Source organism: Anastrepha ludens, chromosome 3 (assembly GCF_028408465.1).
Source record: "Anastrepha ludens isolate Willacy chromosome 3, idAnaLude1.1, whole genome shotgun sequence".
Lineage (NCBI taxonomy): Eukaryota > Metazoa > Arthropoda > Insecta > Diptera > Tephritidae > Anastrepha > Anastrepha ludens.
This window is the reverse complement of record NC_071499.1, coordinates 107,830,248-107,849,160: the sequence shown is the minus strand read 5'-3', so window position 1 is coordinate 107,849,160 and position 18,913 is coordinate 107,830,248. Positions and strand designations below refer to the sequence as shown.

The 18,913-nt window shown below is 36.6% G+C and overlaps 2 protein-coding genes across 2 annotated transcripts; one reads left to right on the top strand and one right to left on the bottom strand.

The window, feature by feature from the left end:
• Positions 1-469: 469 nt before the first annotated feature.
• LOC128857647 (uncharacterized) lies at positions 470-7,450 on the bottom strand. The gene is made up of 2 exons (XM_054093395.1): positions 6,805-7,450; positions 470-603 (listed from the first exon to the last, which is right to left on the bottom strand). The coding sequence occupies exons 1-2, from the start codon at positions 7,448-7,450 to the stop codon at positions 470-472; spliced, it is 780 nt and encodes a 259-aa protein (XP_053949370.1).
• Positions 7,451-15,432: 7,982 nt separating this feature from the next.
• On the top strand, positions 15,433-16,071 carry LOC128857646 (histone-lysine N-methyltransferase SETMAR-like). Its single transcript, XM_054093394.1, has one exon. It carries the CDS (start codon positions 15,433-15,435, stop codon positions 16,069-16,071), a length of 639 nt encoding a protein of 212 aa, XP_053949369.1.
• Positions 16,072-18,913: the final 2,842 nt, after the last annotated feature.

The following is an 18,913-nucleotide window of genomic DNA, read 5'->3' as shown; positions in this document are numbered from 1 at the left end:
GCACCAACCCATTCGGCTACGGCGGCCGCCAGCTTATTTTATTTAGTGTTGTTAATAAATTTCGGTAACTTGTTTACTAAAATAAAGTCCCCTTTATTACAATGCAACTATTCATATAAAATGTTTCGAAATGTTAAGTAAAGCATTTTTGTTTTTTGACATTTAGTCATACAAATGTCACGTCACGCCAGTTTGGAAATACCCATATGTATTTGAAGTTCAGTAAGCAGTTCAACACCCTTAAGGTCGTTGTGGTTTAAAGAAAAAGCTTTCAGTTTTTTTATAGCTAAATAGGACTCTTTATGGGAAATTAACTTGTCGTCAATCTGATTTTTTATTGTATTTCATCTTCAGACGAAATGGCCAACGATTCTTGGGAAACTGTAAACACTTCAGTACTGATATTTTCAAAATCTTCATCATTTATGAATATTTCCTTATCTAAATTAAGGTAGTCTTCCATGTCAAGTCACTGAGCAAGTGCTGATAGCGTAAGCTCATCTTCTGCGGTCCAACCGTTATCGTTATGGGGCATATCTGTTTTCCCAAACCCAGCTTCAATGACACAATTTTGTATTGCCTGCGGACTCACTTTCTCCCACGCTTTGAGCATGAAATAAACAACATCTAAAAAATTGATTTTGACAACTTCATAGCAGTATTTGTCTCTTCCATCAAAAAAAAGTGTTTTCAAAATAACGAGTTATAAAGGGTGGTTAAATTTCAAGGGCCGATGTTGTATGTAAACTACTCCTAAACGTCAAGTTTTTTTCTGCATTTCATTTGACACTTTTCGATTTCATACTAACTCAATTTGAACCATGGGAAGATACACAATCGAACAACGCGTTAAAGTTATTCAGGCTTATTATGAAAACCGGCGTTCAAATCAAAATGCATATCGAACAAAATCAGCTTCAGTAATGAGGCACATTTTCACCTCAGTGGATTAGTCAATAAGCAGAATTACCGCATTTGGGCGAATGATAATCCAAAAGTGATTGCCGAAAAACCAATGCATCCACAAAGAGTGACTGTTTGGTGCGGTTTATGGGCCGGCGGCATCAGTGGGCCGTATTTTTTCCAAAATGAGGCCAGTCAGGCAGTTACTGTGAATAGTGTTCGCTATCGTGAAATGATAACGAACTTTCTATGGCCCGAATTGGAAGATATGGATGTAGACGATATATGGTTTCAACAAGACGGTGCCACTTGCCACACAGCTAACGAAACAATGGCTCTTTTGCCCAAAAAAATTTGATGGCCGAATAATCTCACATCGCGGCGATGTCAATTGGTCGCCAAGATCATGTGATTTGACACCGTTGGACTTCTTTCTTTTGGGTTATTTGAAAGAAAAGGTGTACATCGATAAGCCGGCAACAATTCAAGAGCTAAAGGATGAGATAATTCGACACATTAACGTTATAGAACCACAATTATACCTCAACGTCATCGAAAATTTGGACCATCGGATGGAGGTGTGCCGCCGAGGCCACGGCGGCCATTTGGCCGATATTTTGTTCCATACGTAATTGAGCCATACCAATATTATCATAATAAAGAGAAATGAAAATAATTTCCTAAAAAAATTGTATTTTATTCAAAATCAACACCGGCCCTTGTAACTTAAGCACCCTTTACATGAACTTAAAGTTTTTTGTAACGCCTTGGTCAAGTTGCTGACAAAATGCTGTTGTGTTTGCTGGGAGAAAAATAACTTTAACATTTTTTAATTTTTGATCGCGAGGATGAGAACCCGCATTATCTAGAAATAGAATAGCGCTCCGCTCTTGAAGTAGCATTTTTCTATCGAACTGCACGAGAAAATATGTCATAAAATCAGTCGGCATCCAAGCCTTTTTGTTTGATCGCCACGCAATGAGTGAATTGTTCAAATTTATGTTGTGAAATGCCCGAAGTCTTACAGATTTCGCAGTGTAAAATCACTGAAATTTCTTTAGCTTTGCTCCTTATAAGTGTGCCTGACAAAAGAATGTCTTTATTTCGTGCATTCACAAACTATTCGTAGCACAATTTATCAATATTAAGACCTGCTTTAGCAGACTCATTAAAACCAAGTTCTTCGTATTTACGGGATTCCCTCTATACCTACAATAGATAGTAACCGTGAAAAAAATGTTGAAGGCTGTCCGGTTATGGGGAATTAAAAACCTCTTTGGGATAGAAAGCAAATGTTCGCGTCCTGTTATGAGAGGGTTGTCCGCTCGAGAGGGAAAAATTCTCAAAAACCCTTAATAACTTTTTAGTACTGAAAAAACTGTCCGTTTATGGGAGGTGCCCGCTTAAGAGAGGTGTTCGTTAGGAAAGAGTACACTGCATATGCATGCACATTAGGCCGAGTTGATTTGTGGGAAGGCAAAAAAATCGCCCATTGCTCTGTGAAAATCATATTCTTGGGATCAAAATAAGAAACTTTGCCGAAGGAACCATACCTCTAAAACGAATTCTGATGTCCCCCAATTTGGGTCGAACTTTTCAGTTTCTTTTCTCATGTAAAGACCAAAAATGGTGATATTTTGAAATGATTGTATGGGGAACCCCCCAGGGGAGTTCCAGGGGATGTGCCACTGGCATGGGTGGATCGGCCGTTCAAAGTTAGTGGGGTTCGGTCATACATTTGGACTCGATTGGAGCACCCTAAATGGGTCAAAGTGGGATCTTTCGTTCGACCCAAATTGGGGGACATCAGAATTCGTTTTAGAGGTATGGTTCCTTCGGCAAAGTTTCTTATTTTGATCCCTAGAATACGATTTTCACAGAGCAATGAGCGATTTTTAAATCGACCCGCCCTAATGCACATGTTAACGCAAATACAGTGAAATTCCCCATTACGGACAGTCCTTATAACCGGACAGCTCCAATAACCGGACAAATTTTGGGTACACAGGTTTTTCATTCATTTTTTCATACAAATATCATCCTAATAAACGGACACTCTAATAACCGGACGCGGACAAAGTATTTCAAACCATTTTCATAAAAAAATTTCTCATAAACGGACAAAATTCAAAAGTATCACAAGCAAGCTTTGTTGTCCATTATAAAAATGAAATAGGTGATTCCCCTTTTAACATGTATGCACACATTCAAGTCCTGTGTTTTAAATTAAGAGTAGTGTTCCATTCAGTTTGTTAAGTCAGTTGCATGCGAATGGTTGCGCCCAAAGTTCGTAATAATATGGCGCCGAAAAAGAAGGTACTTTCTATTAAAAAAAAAATGGAAATTATTAATGTTTTCGAAAAAGATAAATTATCAGTAAGTGGAATTGCAAAAAGGTAAAGTACAGTGAGCCCAAAAATTTAATGGTAGGTACACGTTTCTTTTGCTTTGAAAGGTTCAAAATTGACAAAACACTAGCTGCTGAAATCAATAAAAATAAAGAAAAAATTCGATCTAAATGGGAGTCTGGAGTTAATGTTCATCAAAAGCGAAGCTTTCTTAAAGAAGGCGGCTCTGAAATAGACAAGATGTGTTCTAATTGGTTCGCTAAAGCTAGAAGTCAAAACATTCCGATTGCAGGCTAACTGGGTGTACCTAATTTTAATGCTTCAGATGGATGGTTAAACAAATGGAGAATAAGGAATAATGTTGCTTTCAAATGCGTATCTGGTGAAGCTGCAGATGTAAACCAGGATGGTGTCGAACAGTTTAGGACAAAACCGCCATCTCTGTTGACCGGTTACAAGCCTTTAGACAAGACATTTAGAACGCAGACGAAAGTGGGCTTTTTTTTCGTGCCTTATCTGACAAAACCCTCGCTCTTAAATCCGAAAAATGCGTGGGCGGTACACTATCAAAGGAAAGGCTCACAATTTTGTTATGTGCTAACATGGCTGGAGATAAGGAGCTGCTTTTGGTTATAGGTAAAGCAGCCCGTCCTCGATTTTTTAAACATGTTCCAATCGCAAAACTGCTAGTGGATTGGAAGTCTAATAAAAAAGCATGGATGACTCGAGAAGTATTGAGAAAATGGCTGCAGCAGTTCAATCGAAGAATGAAAGCCCAGAATCGAAAAATTATCTTGTTTTTAGATAACGCGGCTTCTCACCAAAAGGAATTAAACTTAACCAACATAAAAATTATTTTCTTGCCGCCAAATACAACGGCAGTTAGCCAACCCCTTGATCAAGGTGTAATCCAAAATTTTAAAACTTTGTATAGAAGCTTAGTTTTAAAACACTGGTATTGAAATGTAAAGACTTGTACAATGTACTTAATCGACATGTATATGTACATATATGTATTTATATGCAATACTAAAATATACAAATATTCTTTACTTCCGAAAATTTCTTAAATAAACTATGTACAATACAATTTATATGTGTGGTATATATTTTGTGACTTCATTCCTTATAAGCGGACATCTCCCATAGCCGGACAAAAACACTGCGACGGTGAGTGTCCGGTTATAAGGAATTTCACTGTATTTATGCTTATCTTCGAAGGCAGGGAAATAGTCAAAATTTTAATAAGGAGCACTCTATTTCGCATAAAAATTTAATTTGTGTTGAAATTTGTGGTGTGCGTTGGCGTCGTTCCACAAATGGAGGGGTCTACAATTTTAAGCCGACTCCGAACGGCAGATATTTTCTATGAGGAGCTTTTTCATGGCAGAAATGTACTCGTTCGCCATAGCCTGCCAAAGGGCGACCGCCATTAGAAAACACTTTTTCTCTCATTTTGATGTTACGTGCCCGGGGTTTCGAACCCGTGCTCTTCCGTAAGATAGTCACGCACCAACCCATTCGGTAGTCGCCACCTTACACTTATTATATTTCATCCAACACTTCTCCAATTTTTGATACCCTCCAAATAAAAGGATTTCTTAAGGCCCTCATAATAGATGTCTGTTTAATTAGTGGCAGTTTTAATCGACCCACATCTTTTATTCTCCTTGCACTCCTTCTCCTAGCTAACTAAGCCAATAACCCTTTAGCTAGGTGTGTACATTCACTAAAAATTTTAGAGAGTAGACATATACGACAACCTCATTTGCCTACCTGGAGGTACGCGTGACGCTGAAGCACTTTCTCTGCGTCTACTCTGCTTCGGCTGGGAGTTTTTTTAACCTGGAGGAAGCATCGAAAGCCTTTACTCCGTCAGTGTGGGCCTTTAACCCGAACTAAACCTCCTACCGTCAATGTACCGATTCCCTCTTGGTACTTCCATTAAGTAAATCATCGGAAGGCGGTTGTGCACTAGACTCTACGCCAGTTAGTCCCCCTGTTTTGTTTATTTCCGAAGGAAATCTGCCCATTAGGCCTGTCCACCCTCTCCCTCAATACTTGTCACACTTCGACTTAAAAGTCCGTTTCTTTGTCAAGTATCGCCTGTTTAGCTGCCGCTGACGTCATATATGCCTGCGTACTTTAATGCATGTTGTTTATCGCTGAGTCCAGACTAAATTTTATCCCACGCATCAGGCATCATCTTCTCATCATCATCACCATCAGTGTAGCGATTACAGCTCAGGGTGAGCTTTAGGTTTATCCACAATAGATCTCCAGCTCCTAACTCGTAGCTTGACTTCTTCTGATAGTGTAGCTAAATCTACAAAAAACACAGGCCTTGTAATATATTTGCCTTTTTATGACATACTGGACTTAAAGCGAGCCAAGTATCCTAAGGCGATATAAAGCGTTTTTCAGTAAGAGCGCTTCAATTTTTTTTTTGAATAAAACACAAACGGCTTGACTTTTTTAACTAATTTTTTTTTATTATCGAGTTTGAACATATACATTTAAGTATGAAATTCAATTTCTTTTGCATGACCACCGCGTGCACGTTTTACGAAGTCCAATCGTTGAAACCAATTTTCGACCACTCTTTTGCATAAATCGGCCGAAATTCCAGCAATTTCGCGTTCAATAGAGCTCACAAATCGTCGCCGGCTTGTTACTGTAGACCAATGACTTCACATAACCCCAAAACGGGACGGCTTGTTAAATGAACCGTAAAATGGCCGTAATGCTCTTAAAGTAGCAGCAACAGAACGATTATTTTCATAAAAAATTTGCACGATTTGCAATCGTTGCTCAAGTGTGTAGCGTTCCATGATGAAATGTATACTAATGAAGTTTACAAATGACAAGCGAAAAATAAAAAATATTGCGTCGTTCGCCCTCCCTATCGGAAAAAAGTTGAAGCGCACCTATTGAGTAGGTACTTTACCTTTAGGTACTTCTGGTAGCAACCATGACCTGTCAGGAATTGTGTTAGGTGTATGAGGTTAAGTATGAGGCATTTGGAAAATTAGTATTGCAAGATAAACATTAATTTATATTTAAAGCGAGTAGATTTATATACATACATATACTAGCAAACCCGGCCCGCTTCGCTGGCTTGGCACACTAAAATAGAATAGATATGGTTTAGAACAGAAAAGATATGGTTTTCATATTATTTATTTCTTTATTCTTAATTCAAGCGCTTTGGCATAAACAATATTTTTTGTTTTTCTATTTGTTTTTGAGTAAATATATAATGTTGTTGGCTTCCCAACACGTGAACAGCCAACGTATAGTTGACCATGGGTGAATACTGGTTCTTCTAAATTCATCCCGCATATTTCTAAAGTTTGCCCTTGTGATTTATTGATAGTTATTGCAAATGCTAAACGAAGGGGCAGTTGCAAACGCTTGAATTCAAATGGCAATTCAAGTGGAATCATTGGAATTCTCGGTATTAGAACGTCTTCATTCTTGAATTTGCCAATTAAAATAGTTGCTTCGAAAACATTATTCATCAATCGTTTGACTACAAGTCTAGTTCCGTTACATAATTTTGGATGATTAATATTCCGAAGCATAATAATGGTTGCATCAACTTTTAATTGCAAATAATGTGGCGGAAATCCAGATATATCCATTGAATTCAAAAATTCGGTTGGATAGTTAACTACTTGATCTTGGTCGATAACTGTGTCAACAGACCGGTATACAACAGTATCACCAGGTATTTTATCCAAGATATCTGCATTTATCTCGTTAACATCTTTATTCGTACCAGCTAATATAGCTCGTTCACTTAGCCAATTGTGATTCTTGTAATTTTGCACCAAATCGGCCTTTGATTCTGCTATTTGACAAAAATGATCTGGAAATTTAAATAAGCCATTATTATCAATAGGAATTCGTCCATTGCCAATTTGTAACAATTGCTTTGAAAAAACTTCAGCTTTTGAATCATTTTGGAGTTGAACGCGAACATTTGTGTTTAGTGTTAATTTCGTCACATATCGCCACAAATTAGATGCTTTCAAGCACGCATTCAATTCATCAGCTGGGGTTGATCGCGGAATAACGGGTAGCGTTTGTCTAAAATCACCAGTTAATAAAATCAATGCATTTCCAAATAAACGTTGATTTTCACGCAAGTCTTTCAATGTACGATTAAGTGCCTCTAACGATTTTTCGTGCGCCATTGTACACTCATCCCAAATGATGATTTTACATTGTTGAAGTACCCTTGCCATTCCACTTCTTTTGGAAATATTGCACGTTGGTTCTTCATTAACTTGTTAGTTTAACGGTAATTTGAGCGCGGAATGTGCGGTATGTCCACCTTCTAATAATGTAGCTGCAATACCCGATGAAGCAATGGCTAATGCAATAAATCCGTTTGCTCGTATATTGGCCAAAATCAATGACATAACAAATGTCTTGCCAGTTCCACCGGGAGCATCAAGAAAATAAAAGCCACCACTTCCAGTGTTAACGGCATGCAAGATTGTATCGTATACACGTTTTTGTTCAGTATTTAAAAATGGTTCATTTGCTTGTAGGTATGCGCTCAATGCATTTCTGTCGTATTGTTGTTCTCGTTCCAAATCTTTGTTGAATATGTCGTGAATATTTCGATTTGGTGCAATCATACCAAGTTGTGTCAACGCTTTATTAGCAATTGACAAACACAGATCCTCTACCAAGATTAGCACTTCATTGTACATATTTGATGTATAATCCAAATTATGATTTCCAGTTGCAATACGCATTCGGTATAATACCTATACCTTCCGTCATGCTGTTCTTATGGTTATTCCACAACTCACCAGGACTTGCTGGAAAACCTGTTGATATAATTATTGCAAATAACGTACGAATTTGGAATGATGTGGATGATGTAGCTGCATCTGTTAAAGTATCATTCCAATGTGTGTCATCCTCAAGCAAATGCAATTTCATACATGCTTCGCGAAATGTAGTGCAGATTTGACCATTTACTGTGCGTATGTTTTGAAATGATGTTGGGTCACAGACATTAATCAATAGTAATCGCAAATAAAAGCATTCTGCATTAGTTGGATGAATTGTATAAATACGGCCTATTGCATCGCTGGCAAAAACATTGTGATGAGTTTCAACCGGTGTTCCTTGCTTCCGTCTTTGAAAACTTTTCGATGCGTGATTCCAAGTGTAGTACATATTTTGGAGCTTCAGAATATAACAAAGTTCTCGCAAAATGATCTGACCGACATAAATTGAAAAAAGCAGTTAACGTTGTTGCAGGTGGCTGAGTCGCTCTTTGCGCTGCATTATTTTCCGTGAAATAAACGCGTTGGCCATTTTCAAGATGAAAGGACAAATGTAGAACCGTTGGGTATCTGTCGTGAATAGGAAATGAAAAAATTCGCCACGCTGCTTCATTGCTACTTATATATGTACCTGCCCATTTGGTATTGTGTAATTTCATCATTGCTGTTTTCAGCTACCGCTCCAAAAACAGCCATATCACTACCTTTATGAATGTTCTTGCAAATATATTTGATCGATTTAACGGAATTACAATATTCAACGTTTATGTGGGCTTTATAAGTTTTCGATAATATAGGCGAATAAGGCACGATCTACCGGTTGTCAATTTCGATTTCTTCACCTCTAAGTCTGAGCTTTGTTGTAAATCCGTTATCATCTTTTGAACGTTGTCGGTACAATGGATATCCGTCATTGCCTGTTATCGTTTCAGCAGTCAAATTCCTTGGATAACTTTTGGAGCATTTACCATCAATCATGCATGGTGCGGCAGTATTCAAATTGCCACATGGCCCATGTATCATATTCTTTATTACAATTTGTGATAATTCCGGATCAACTCTTGGGTCAGGTAATTCTGCCGAAAATATATCATCGATTTGGTTAGTTCTTATCTTTTCTTCTAACCATATTAATATGTGCGCATGTGGCAGCCCTCGCTTCTGCCACTCAATCGAATACATCCAACAACGTACTGCACCGAAAATTTTATGTTTCACAATAAAATCCATAAATGATTTGAGTTTTTGCCGAAACACACGTGCTGTTATATCATGACGATCGTGTGATGATTGATGCAAGAATAAATTGCCTTTTATATCATTCCACTGCGGATTACATGTAAATGTCATGAAGAAATCGGGACGACCTTAACGGCGCACGTATGTCATTCCATCTTGTGCATATTCATGCATGTGTCTCGGGCTACCTATATAAGACGAAGGTAATATAACCGCTTGTCCAACGTTATTAGCGCTACCATCATTTTGAATGGCATCACGCAGATGAATGTATTCTTCAGAACGCAATTTACTTTGATTGAATCCCAAATAATTTAATCGTTCTGTTTCGATTTTGGCGTACATGTCTACCAAGTACTGATGTAATAGTTACGATACGAATAAAAACTCATTGCGCTGACTTTTTTAGTTGTTTCTTGGCCTGTTAAACGAACGAAATATGTATATTAGCTAAAGTCAATAAAAAAAATATTAAAATCGCTCGCCAGTTGATGGATTTAACATTCTGTAGTTGAAATGATAACCGTCATCACCATATGGGAACATTAATGGGTATTGTAAAGCATCATACGATCTATGGGTTTCAGAAACTAATTGCAATTGATTGTTTCTTCGATGAAGAATGATATCACGCAGTTGAGTTCGATCGCCAACAATGATTACAGCTACTTCATTGATGGTAGGTGCATTATATCTTCTTTGATGTTGACCTGTAGGTGTTTTGTTTGAATCTGAATTTTTATTATATGATTGTCGCTAGACATACTTTCGATTGCAGTCGTAAATAATTGAATTAATGCATTATTTTGGTGCAACGTCAGTTCTAACTCCCAAACCAAATTCCGATCCAAACTTCTTTCGCCAGCTACAGATATTCGGTGCTCAGCAGTATCACCACCCATAAAATATGTTTGCAAAAATTGACATTTATCATCATTGAATGGTATTAGAGAGCCAATTTTATGGTAAACTTGGCCTTGTATCTGTTTGGTAAAAAGTCATCAAAATGATTGTCATTGCTCAAAAAGTCATTGATATCAAATGATGAATTTACCTTAAAAGTTGGCATAAAATTATCTCTAATAATCTTCGTTGCACCAACTGAAGTCATATGGAAAAATGTATTATATTATAGTTCCTAATTTTTTTCAGGATATGTTGAGATTGTGCTGTTTTTGCGGATAATAATGTAAACAATGGCTCAGGTGGTACATTTAACGCTCGCAATTTTACTTTGCCGCTCAAACAACACATTCCAACAGTTTCGTTTTTAAATTTCTTAGCATGGCAATGTTGACACATTTGATTCATTGGGCCAATTCGAACAAAGTTATGGTCACTGTAGTTAACTGTGTGATCGTAAGCAAAAGCAGCTCTGTTCAAATTGATGTCTCTTCGTCGATTTGATCTGGACCGTGCCATTCGTTGCCGATTTGCTTCATTTTGTTCTTGACATTCAATCTGATGTCGCGTTATTCAGAGCATTTCTCATGCGCCTATTATTATTTTTCGAACGACCAATATGATTACGTGATTATCTTGGCATTTGTACTGTAATAAACATGATTGTAATTATGGTATTCTGAGATTTTAAAATATGTTTTTTTTTTCAATTTTGTGGATTATGTGCTTAAAAGCCCAAGTCCACATGTTCAGGATTATTTTATTTGTTGTGATTTTCTTAAATCATCTCTTTTCGTCTGAAAATTGTTGACAATTTGCATGATAAGACTATTCATTTTTTCATCAAAGTTACGCATTTTTCGTGCTCTTCTTTTGCATCCTTTAACAATTTCTTTTGTTTTTGCATTTTTTTTTTTACCATTTTTTTCACTCATGGTGTATCGTAGCTTATCGCATATGAACCGAAAAAATAAATCCACTAAATTTGATGAAAACTTACATTAATTAATTCCAATTTACCACGTGAAAATTCCTAAATGTATAAGAAAAATATAATGATAACACTTGAACATAACCTTTTGGCACGTGGGCGATTGTCAATTGAAAAAATAACCAAACATGTATTCATTAAGTGTTCGGGGAAAATTTTCTTTTTTCTTTTTTTTTTGAAAAATATAAATGGATAATGGTTATAAAAGCTCCAATGCTTAATAAAAAATTGAAATTGAAACGAAAAAGTCATGGATGATCAGGAAAAAAGAAGATTGTATTTAAATTTCAAATCAACGTAAATGAATAACTAAGAAACAATCGTCTTTTTTCCTGATCATCCATGAATTTTTCGTTTCAATTTATATGTTTTATTAAACATTGGACCTTTTATTGTATATTACAACTATTTTCAATTTATATTTTTGAAAAAAAAAAACGAAAAAAATTTTTTTCCCACGAACACATAATTTCATTTGAACATTCGGATTTCACATTAAATTCTCAAATTTCCAAAGAAATTATTCACTGTTCCAAAAATCCACTCCAAAAAAATTCACAGAAAAATTCACAATTCACTCCTTATGGCGTCCAAATCAGAAAGAAATATTGACACATTGTAACTCACACTGTCAATTTGACAGTTCAGTTCCGCCCCAAGTGTTAAAAAAGTAAACGACATTATGGCTGGCTCAAACGAACGCTGTACGTGTTGCCACTGCTCCGAATTACATCCAAACTTTACGAAACCCATTTTCAATACTTACTTAACAATGTGCGTAAGTTTGGTTTAATTCGGTGCAAAGACACGGCGGGTCCACGTTTTGGCATATATTTCGAGACCCTAGACATCAATAGGTATGAAAATTACCCCGTATTAAAGCACTTATCAACAGCTTTCATTTGATACCCATATTGTACATACACAACCAAAGGTTACCCGGGTCCACGTTTTGACCTATATCTCGAGACCCCAGTCACGGAACGGCATGAAAAATACTCTGTACTAAAGCATTCACCAACAGCTTCCATTTGATACCCATATTGTACATACACGTCCGAAGGTTACCCGGGGCCACGTTTTGACCTATATCTCGAGACCCTATCTACCAATAGGTATTCAAACTATACGGAAATCATCTTCAATACCTACTTAACAATGTGTGTAAGTTTGGTTTAATTCGGTGCAAAGACACGGCGGGTCCACGTTTTGGCATATATTTCCAGACCCTAGTCATCAATAGGTATGAAAATTACCTCGTATTAAAGCACTTATCAAAAGCTTTCATTTGATACTCATATTGTACATACACAACCAAAGGTTACCCGGGTCCACGTTTTGACCTATATCTCGAGACCCCAGTCACGGAGCGGCATGAAAAATACTCTGTACTAAAGCATTCACCAACAGCTTCCATTTGATATCCTTATTGTACAAACACATTCTAGGGTTACCCGGGTCCACGTTTTGGTCCCTATCTCGAGACCCTAGTCACGGAGTGGCATGAAAAATACTCTAAACTAAAGCATTCACCAACGGCTTTCATTTGATATCCATATTGTACAAACATATTCTAGGGTTCCCGGGTCCACGTTTGGGTCTCTATCTCGAGACCCTATCCACCAATAGGTATCCAAACTATACAATGTGTGTAAGTTTGGTTTAATTCGGTGCAAAGATACGGCCGGTTAGCGCACACAAAAAGTTGACTTAATATAATTTTATATAAATAAGATATAAGATATATCAGACCCAAGGCGCACAAAAGCTATTTCACTTGTGTAGTTATGGAAAAAAGAATAGCTAAAGCCTAACTCTTGTGGAAGCAGAGCAACTCAAAATATATTGAAAACCGCTCTCATGCTTTGGTGAATTATCTTTTATTACTTTATCATGTACATATACGAGTACATTATTTGCATCGCATCTATTTGTTTTAGAATATAATTTTACTGCTTTTCTCTTTCCGCGTTTTTTTTTTTGTCCCCTTTTGCCACTTTCGATATTCTGTACGGCGCCTCCTCATTCCCTCAGATATTTTTTGCTATATTTTGAAATTTTGGAAGAGTAAACTTTCTGAGATCTCTTCTCGTTTTTTCTAAGTACCGTAAGTAATACATAATCGCATCCGGTTCATATGGGACGTAGGGCACACCTGACAACGAAGTAGCAGATTTATTGGCTAGAGAGGCCTATTTATTAATGGGACTTGAGCCCTTCCTTGCCATGGGACAACACTCTATCAAGGAGGAGCTTAGAAGCGAAGAGCTAAGACTACGAGACGTTAGCTGGCACCAAACTATTGGACTACGCCAGACAAATTCCAGGTTCGGGCAGCTCAAAACAATCCGTAATGGCATTCTCACAGCTCTCTACAGATTGCGCAGCCAAAATTACAAATTCAAATTTATTACTTTCGTTCTGTACTATCGTAGTAGTCATGCGGGCGACCAAAATTATCATCGTATGCGTCACCACCAATTGTAACGGTACTTATTTCCGATATGTAGTAAGGCGAGTGTCAAAAAGGTACGTTCATCGTTTGCGTATTCGAGTTTTGTGTTGTTAGAATGGTTTTTTAATGAGCAAAACTATTACTTTTATTTAAGAAACTCTTAGTTTATCGGCTTTCAATAGAATACTGTGCGGAGCATTACAGTGGAAGCAAAAAGAAAAGAAATTGACATTTGCGAGACGAAAATCGTAATAAAATTATAGAAAGAAGGTCAAAACTGTCGGCAAATAGGAAGAACAACAGTAGGGGGAAAACATGATCGAAATTATAACTTCAAGACCAAAAATAGGGCGTCCCTGTAAATTAGCAGAATGGGAAAAGCGCAGTATTAAATGGCTTATGAAGAAAGATGCAAAGATAACTGCTTCAAAGTGAAAGAAGAAATAAGGAACAAGTTTTCAAAATATATTAGTGCTTCAACTGTCTAAATGGTATTAAGAAAAGCCAACTATAATGGAAGAGTTGCTAGGAAGAAACCATTTGTTTGCCTAATAAATAGGCAACAACGCATTGGTTTTGCAACTTAGCACATACACAAGCCTCCAAAATTTTGGAGAAAGATTATTTTTCCGGATATGAGAATGTTTTGAATTTTGTATCAAAGGAAGAGAAAATGTGCGAAGGAAATCTAGTACAGCGCTGAATAAAAACGAAATTGTTACCAACAGTGAAACTTGGTAGTGCTGGATAGCAGCTGGAGGCCTGGGAAAATGGTTAAGTTGGCTTATTTCGATACTTTAAAACAAAATTTAAAGCAAGGCGCTGAAATGCTGGGGTTATCAAATGAATACTGCTTTCAACAAGACAACGAGCCCACGCATACGGCTGAAGAACTATCTCAAGGTATTGCCAGCACCACTACAATCGTCAAGTTTAAACCCTATTGAAAACTTGTGGGCGCTTCTGGAAAGAAATATAAAGAAACTCCAAAGTAGGTACAAGGAAAGAGGTATTGAAAAATGTGGGAGGAGTGGGAGAAGATGACTGTCGAAGAGACTACCAAATTAGTAAACTCTATACCCAATAGGCTTAAGGAAGTGTTGAAACGTCGTGGGTACCCAACTTAGTAGCTTGTTGGGTGTACGTTTTTCGAGAGTTTTCTGAATATAATATTTTAAATCTCTTATAAACGTGCGAAGATTTTTGGAGTGCACCTACTACATGGTCCAATATTCATAAGATGAGGCATACGTAGATGGCGGCGTCAATATCAAAAGCATATGGTATTTAGTGATAACCGCCCTTTAGGAGCTACTTGTCAAATTTTCATGACATTTTGCCGATTAGTTTGTGAGTTACAGTTGTTTAAGTGAAGCCACTTTTGGTTTTGTGAAAAAAAATGGATTCAAAAGAATTTCGTGTATTGATAAAACACTGTTTTTTAATTAAAAAAAAACACTGTGGAAACACACCAATGGCTACGGAAGTATTATTTGGAATCCGCTCCGTTGATCGGAACCGTTCAACGATGGTTTCGTGAATTTAGATGCGTTCGTACGGGCACTGAGGACGCAGCGCGTTCAGGACGTCCAAATGAAGCAGTTGTTCCAGAAAACATCAAAAAAATCCATCGTATCATTCTGAATGATCGTAAAGTGAAAGTGCGCGAGTTAGCAGAGGCCGTAAGCATATCGAAAGGGTCAGTAGGAACGATTTTGCATGAACATTTGGGTGTGAAAAAGCTAGTCGCGTTTTCTCACAATCAACCAAAAACAACAACGAATAATGGATTCTGAGCATTGTTTGGAGCTGTTTCGCCGCAATCCAAGCGACCTTTTGCGTCGATTCATAACAATGGACGAAACATGGATCCACCACTACACGCCACAGTCGAATAAACAGTCGGCAGACTGGTTGGAAGCCGGCCAAAGCCGACCAAAACGTCCAAAGACGCATCAATCGGCTGGAAAGGTCTTGGCCAGCATTTTTTGGGATGCTTGCGGTGTAATCTTCATCGACTATCTTGAAAAGGGTAAAACGGTCACCGGCGAGTATTATGCCAGCTTTTTGGACCGTTTGAACGACGAAACCAAGAAAAAGCGGCATCCTTTAGCAAAGAAAAAAGTATTGTTCCACCAAGGCATTTCACCGGCTCACAAATCAACGAATGCCATGGCAAAATTGCACGAATTGCTTCCCCATCCACCGTATTCTCCGGATTTGGCCCCCAGCGACTATTGGCTGTTTAAAAACTTGAAGAGATGGCTTCAGGGACAGAGATTTCGATCAAATGAAGAAGTTGAATGGGAAGCAGACGCGTATTTTGAAGGACTTTCTATCGATCATTTTTCGAAAGGCATCAAAATGTTAGAAGACCGTTGGGAAAAGTGTATCGCTCCAGAGGGGACCTATGTTGAAGAATAAAATGAATTTTGGTTGAAAAAATTGTTTTTACCCACTCACCTTATGAACTTATTGGACCATTTAGTAATTTTCTTTTTACACGATAGATACATTCCCACTATTAGATTCAAGAAAAATTTATAAAATATTTGTAAATATTCTTAAAAAATTCATCTAAAAAAAGATTTTTTTTCTTTTTAAGTCGTGTTAAATCAAATTTGAGTAAAAAGAGTAGGTGTATGTAAGTTTTTCATTTCAACGAAACAAATGAGTATTTCTATTAATAATAATTCGAATTAATTTCTTTTAAAACAAGAACAAATTGAGTTTTTTTTTATTTAAAAAAAGTATACATACATATCTACATGTTCCAACTGAGTAGTCCCTCTTGACCTATAAATATGTAAGTTGCTTGATAAAAGTTAGGGAATTAACGGCACTATATTCTATTTTTTTTTTTTTTTATAATTAATTATGAAATATAAAATTTTAGAACTAAACAGATAGAGAGCATTGGCTGCCTTAACCCTAGAAAAATAAACCTTTTTTTTAAACGCTTAGAACTAAAGCTCGCTTATCAGGCTACTTTTAAAAAAAAACAAAATTCTTCTCTAATTTTTGTTAAGTTTTTGTATTGAAAAACATTTTATTTTTTGAGAGTTGGAGTATTTAACTATAATATAAAAAAAATATTTCATCAAATTGTTTTTATAAGCCAATTATGTACTTACTAAATTAACACTTAAATTTTTTTTTTTTGCAAGGATATCATTTAGAAAAAATTTTATAATTATAAAATTCATATTTTTCTTATAGCTATTTGTACTAAGTTTCATAAAAATAAAGAATTTCAAATATATTATTAACATTTTATTTTGTATCACATTTTTCTTATATCACATGTATAGCAATTTGGGGATTTATGTTCCAGGCAGTATGTTCTATTGCATTTTGCACAATAATAAACACTCATACGTTTCTTGCTTGATGGACAGTAATTGCACATTGATCTTTTCCCTTTCTTTATTTGTGGTTGAGAGTTTTCTTGCTGCTCTTCGGAGCTATGAATGGAGTCGGTTATTGCTTCACGAACTCGTTTTTGCATAGATGGTCTTTCTTGAAATCTCGTTGAGAGCCAGTCACAGCACAAATCCTTACTAAGATCCTTCATTAAATCCCTTCTGCTCATTGGCTTTATTTGTTTTTGGTCACAGTTTGAAACATAGAGAATATATCTATTCAATACTGCCATATTTATCATACCGTAAAACATACATAATGGCCAACGCCTGGTTTTGCGGCTGCAGCTGGCATGACAACACATCTGATCAAAAGTGTCAACAGCACCTTTTGTTGCATTATAGGACTCAATAATTACAGGTTTTTTTGATAGTGAGTTAAGTGTGGGTTCGTCGTGCATAGTTGATATTAAAAAAACAGTTTTATGAGGCTTTGCTTTATAGCTAACAAGACTTAACTTATCATGGAAACCGAACATGGATGTTCCAATTCGACGGGATGTATTATGCTTGAACTCATCTGGAATTTCTTTTTTGTTAGTCTTGATTGTTCCAATTAAAGTTAACTTATAAGGATCCGCTAATAGCTGTTCTGCTAATGGTATGGAAGTGAACCAATTGTCTACAGTTATGTTTCTATTTGTTCCATGTATAGTTCTAGTGAGAAGCTTACAATAATAAGAACCTAACGGTTCGCCTGTATTAAAATTTTTTCCCAAATATGGTGAAGCATCAAACATATATTTAGTTCTGACATCGCAGACTAGCACAATTTTTATTCCGTATTTAGCTGGTTTGATTGGTATGTACATTCAGAATGGACATCGACCTCTAAATGCTAGTAGCCGTTCGTCTATTGTCACATATGACCCCGGTTTAAAGTTATCTCTACATTGCTGAATAAAAATCTCCCATATGTTTCTAATGGGATCAAATTTATCGGTCTTTCTTCTATTTTCTCGTGTGTTCCGATCATCAAAATGAAACGTTCCATACTCATTGTAGCAACATTTTTAGATCCGCAGAGCAAAGGATCAAAAAGCTCTTTAGTTGACAAATGGTTGTTCTTTAGCGCACCACTTAAAACCAAAATTCCAAGGAGAGCGCGAAGTTCTTCTGTTCTAGTCAATGATGTGGTTGTGGTTTGTTTTTTGTAATTATTGGATTTAACTTTAATGTCTTCGTTGATATAAAGAAGAATTTCTTCAATTATATTTGGTGTGAAAAATTTTTCAAAACAATCTAAAGGCTTTGTAACGTCCCTAAATTCTCTCTTTGATCCCAGTAAAATATGAACTATATTCCTCGCTGGAGTTCTACTTGAGCTTCATTTTGTAGAAGACGGTTCAGTCGACCAAATGAAATTGTTCTTACCTCTTACAATAGCTTCGGAAGGCTTGATTATTAAAGAGTCATTAGGTTGGTCATTACTTTGTGGTACGTCTATAAGTGAAACTGCAACAGGAGTCAATTCTTGATTGCCTACAATTATATTTTCAACTTCATCTTCAGATTCAATTTGAAAGTTGGGATCAATTAGACTATCGCCTGAATCGAAATCCTTTTCTAAATTGTCCTCTATTTCGCTTCCATTTAGCGACAGCTCCTCCAGCCATTTTTCTATTTGGGAGTCAGAAGTACACATTTTTAAACGAAAAAGCCATTAACATTATAGCTACTGTCGCAAAAAAAAGGAAATATTTACAAATAATATGTAGTCAGAAAAATACCTTTAACACTAAACCTCACCTCTCAGGCAACAAGAATAAATATAATATATCTCCGTAACAAAAAAACTTTGCGCAATGAACGTTCGCCCACAAACTCACACAAGAGACTACTAT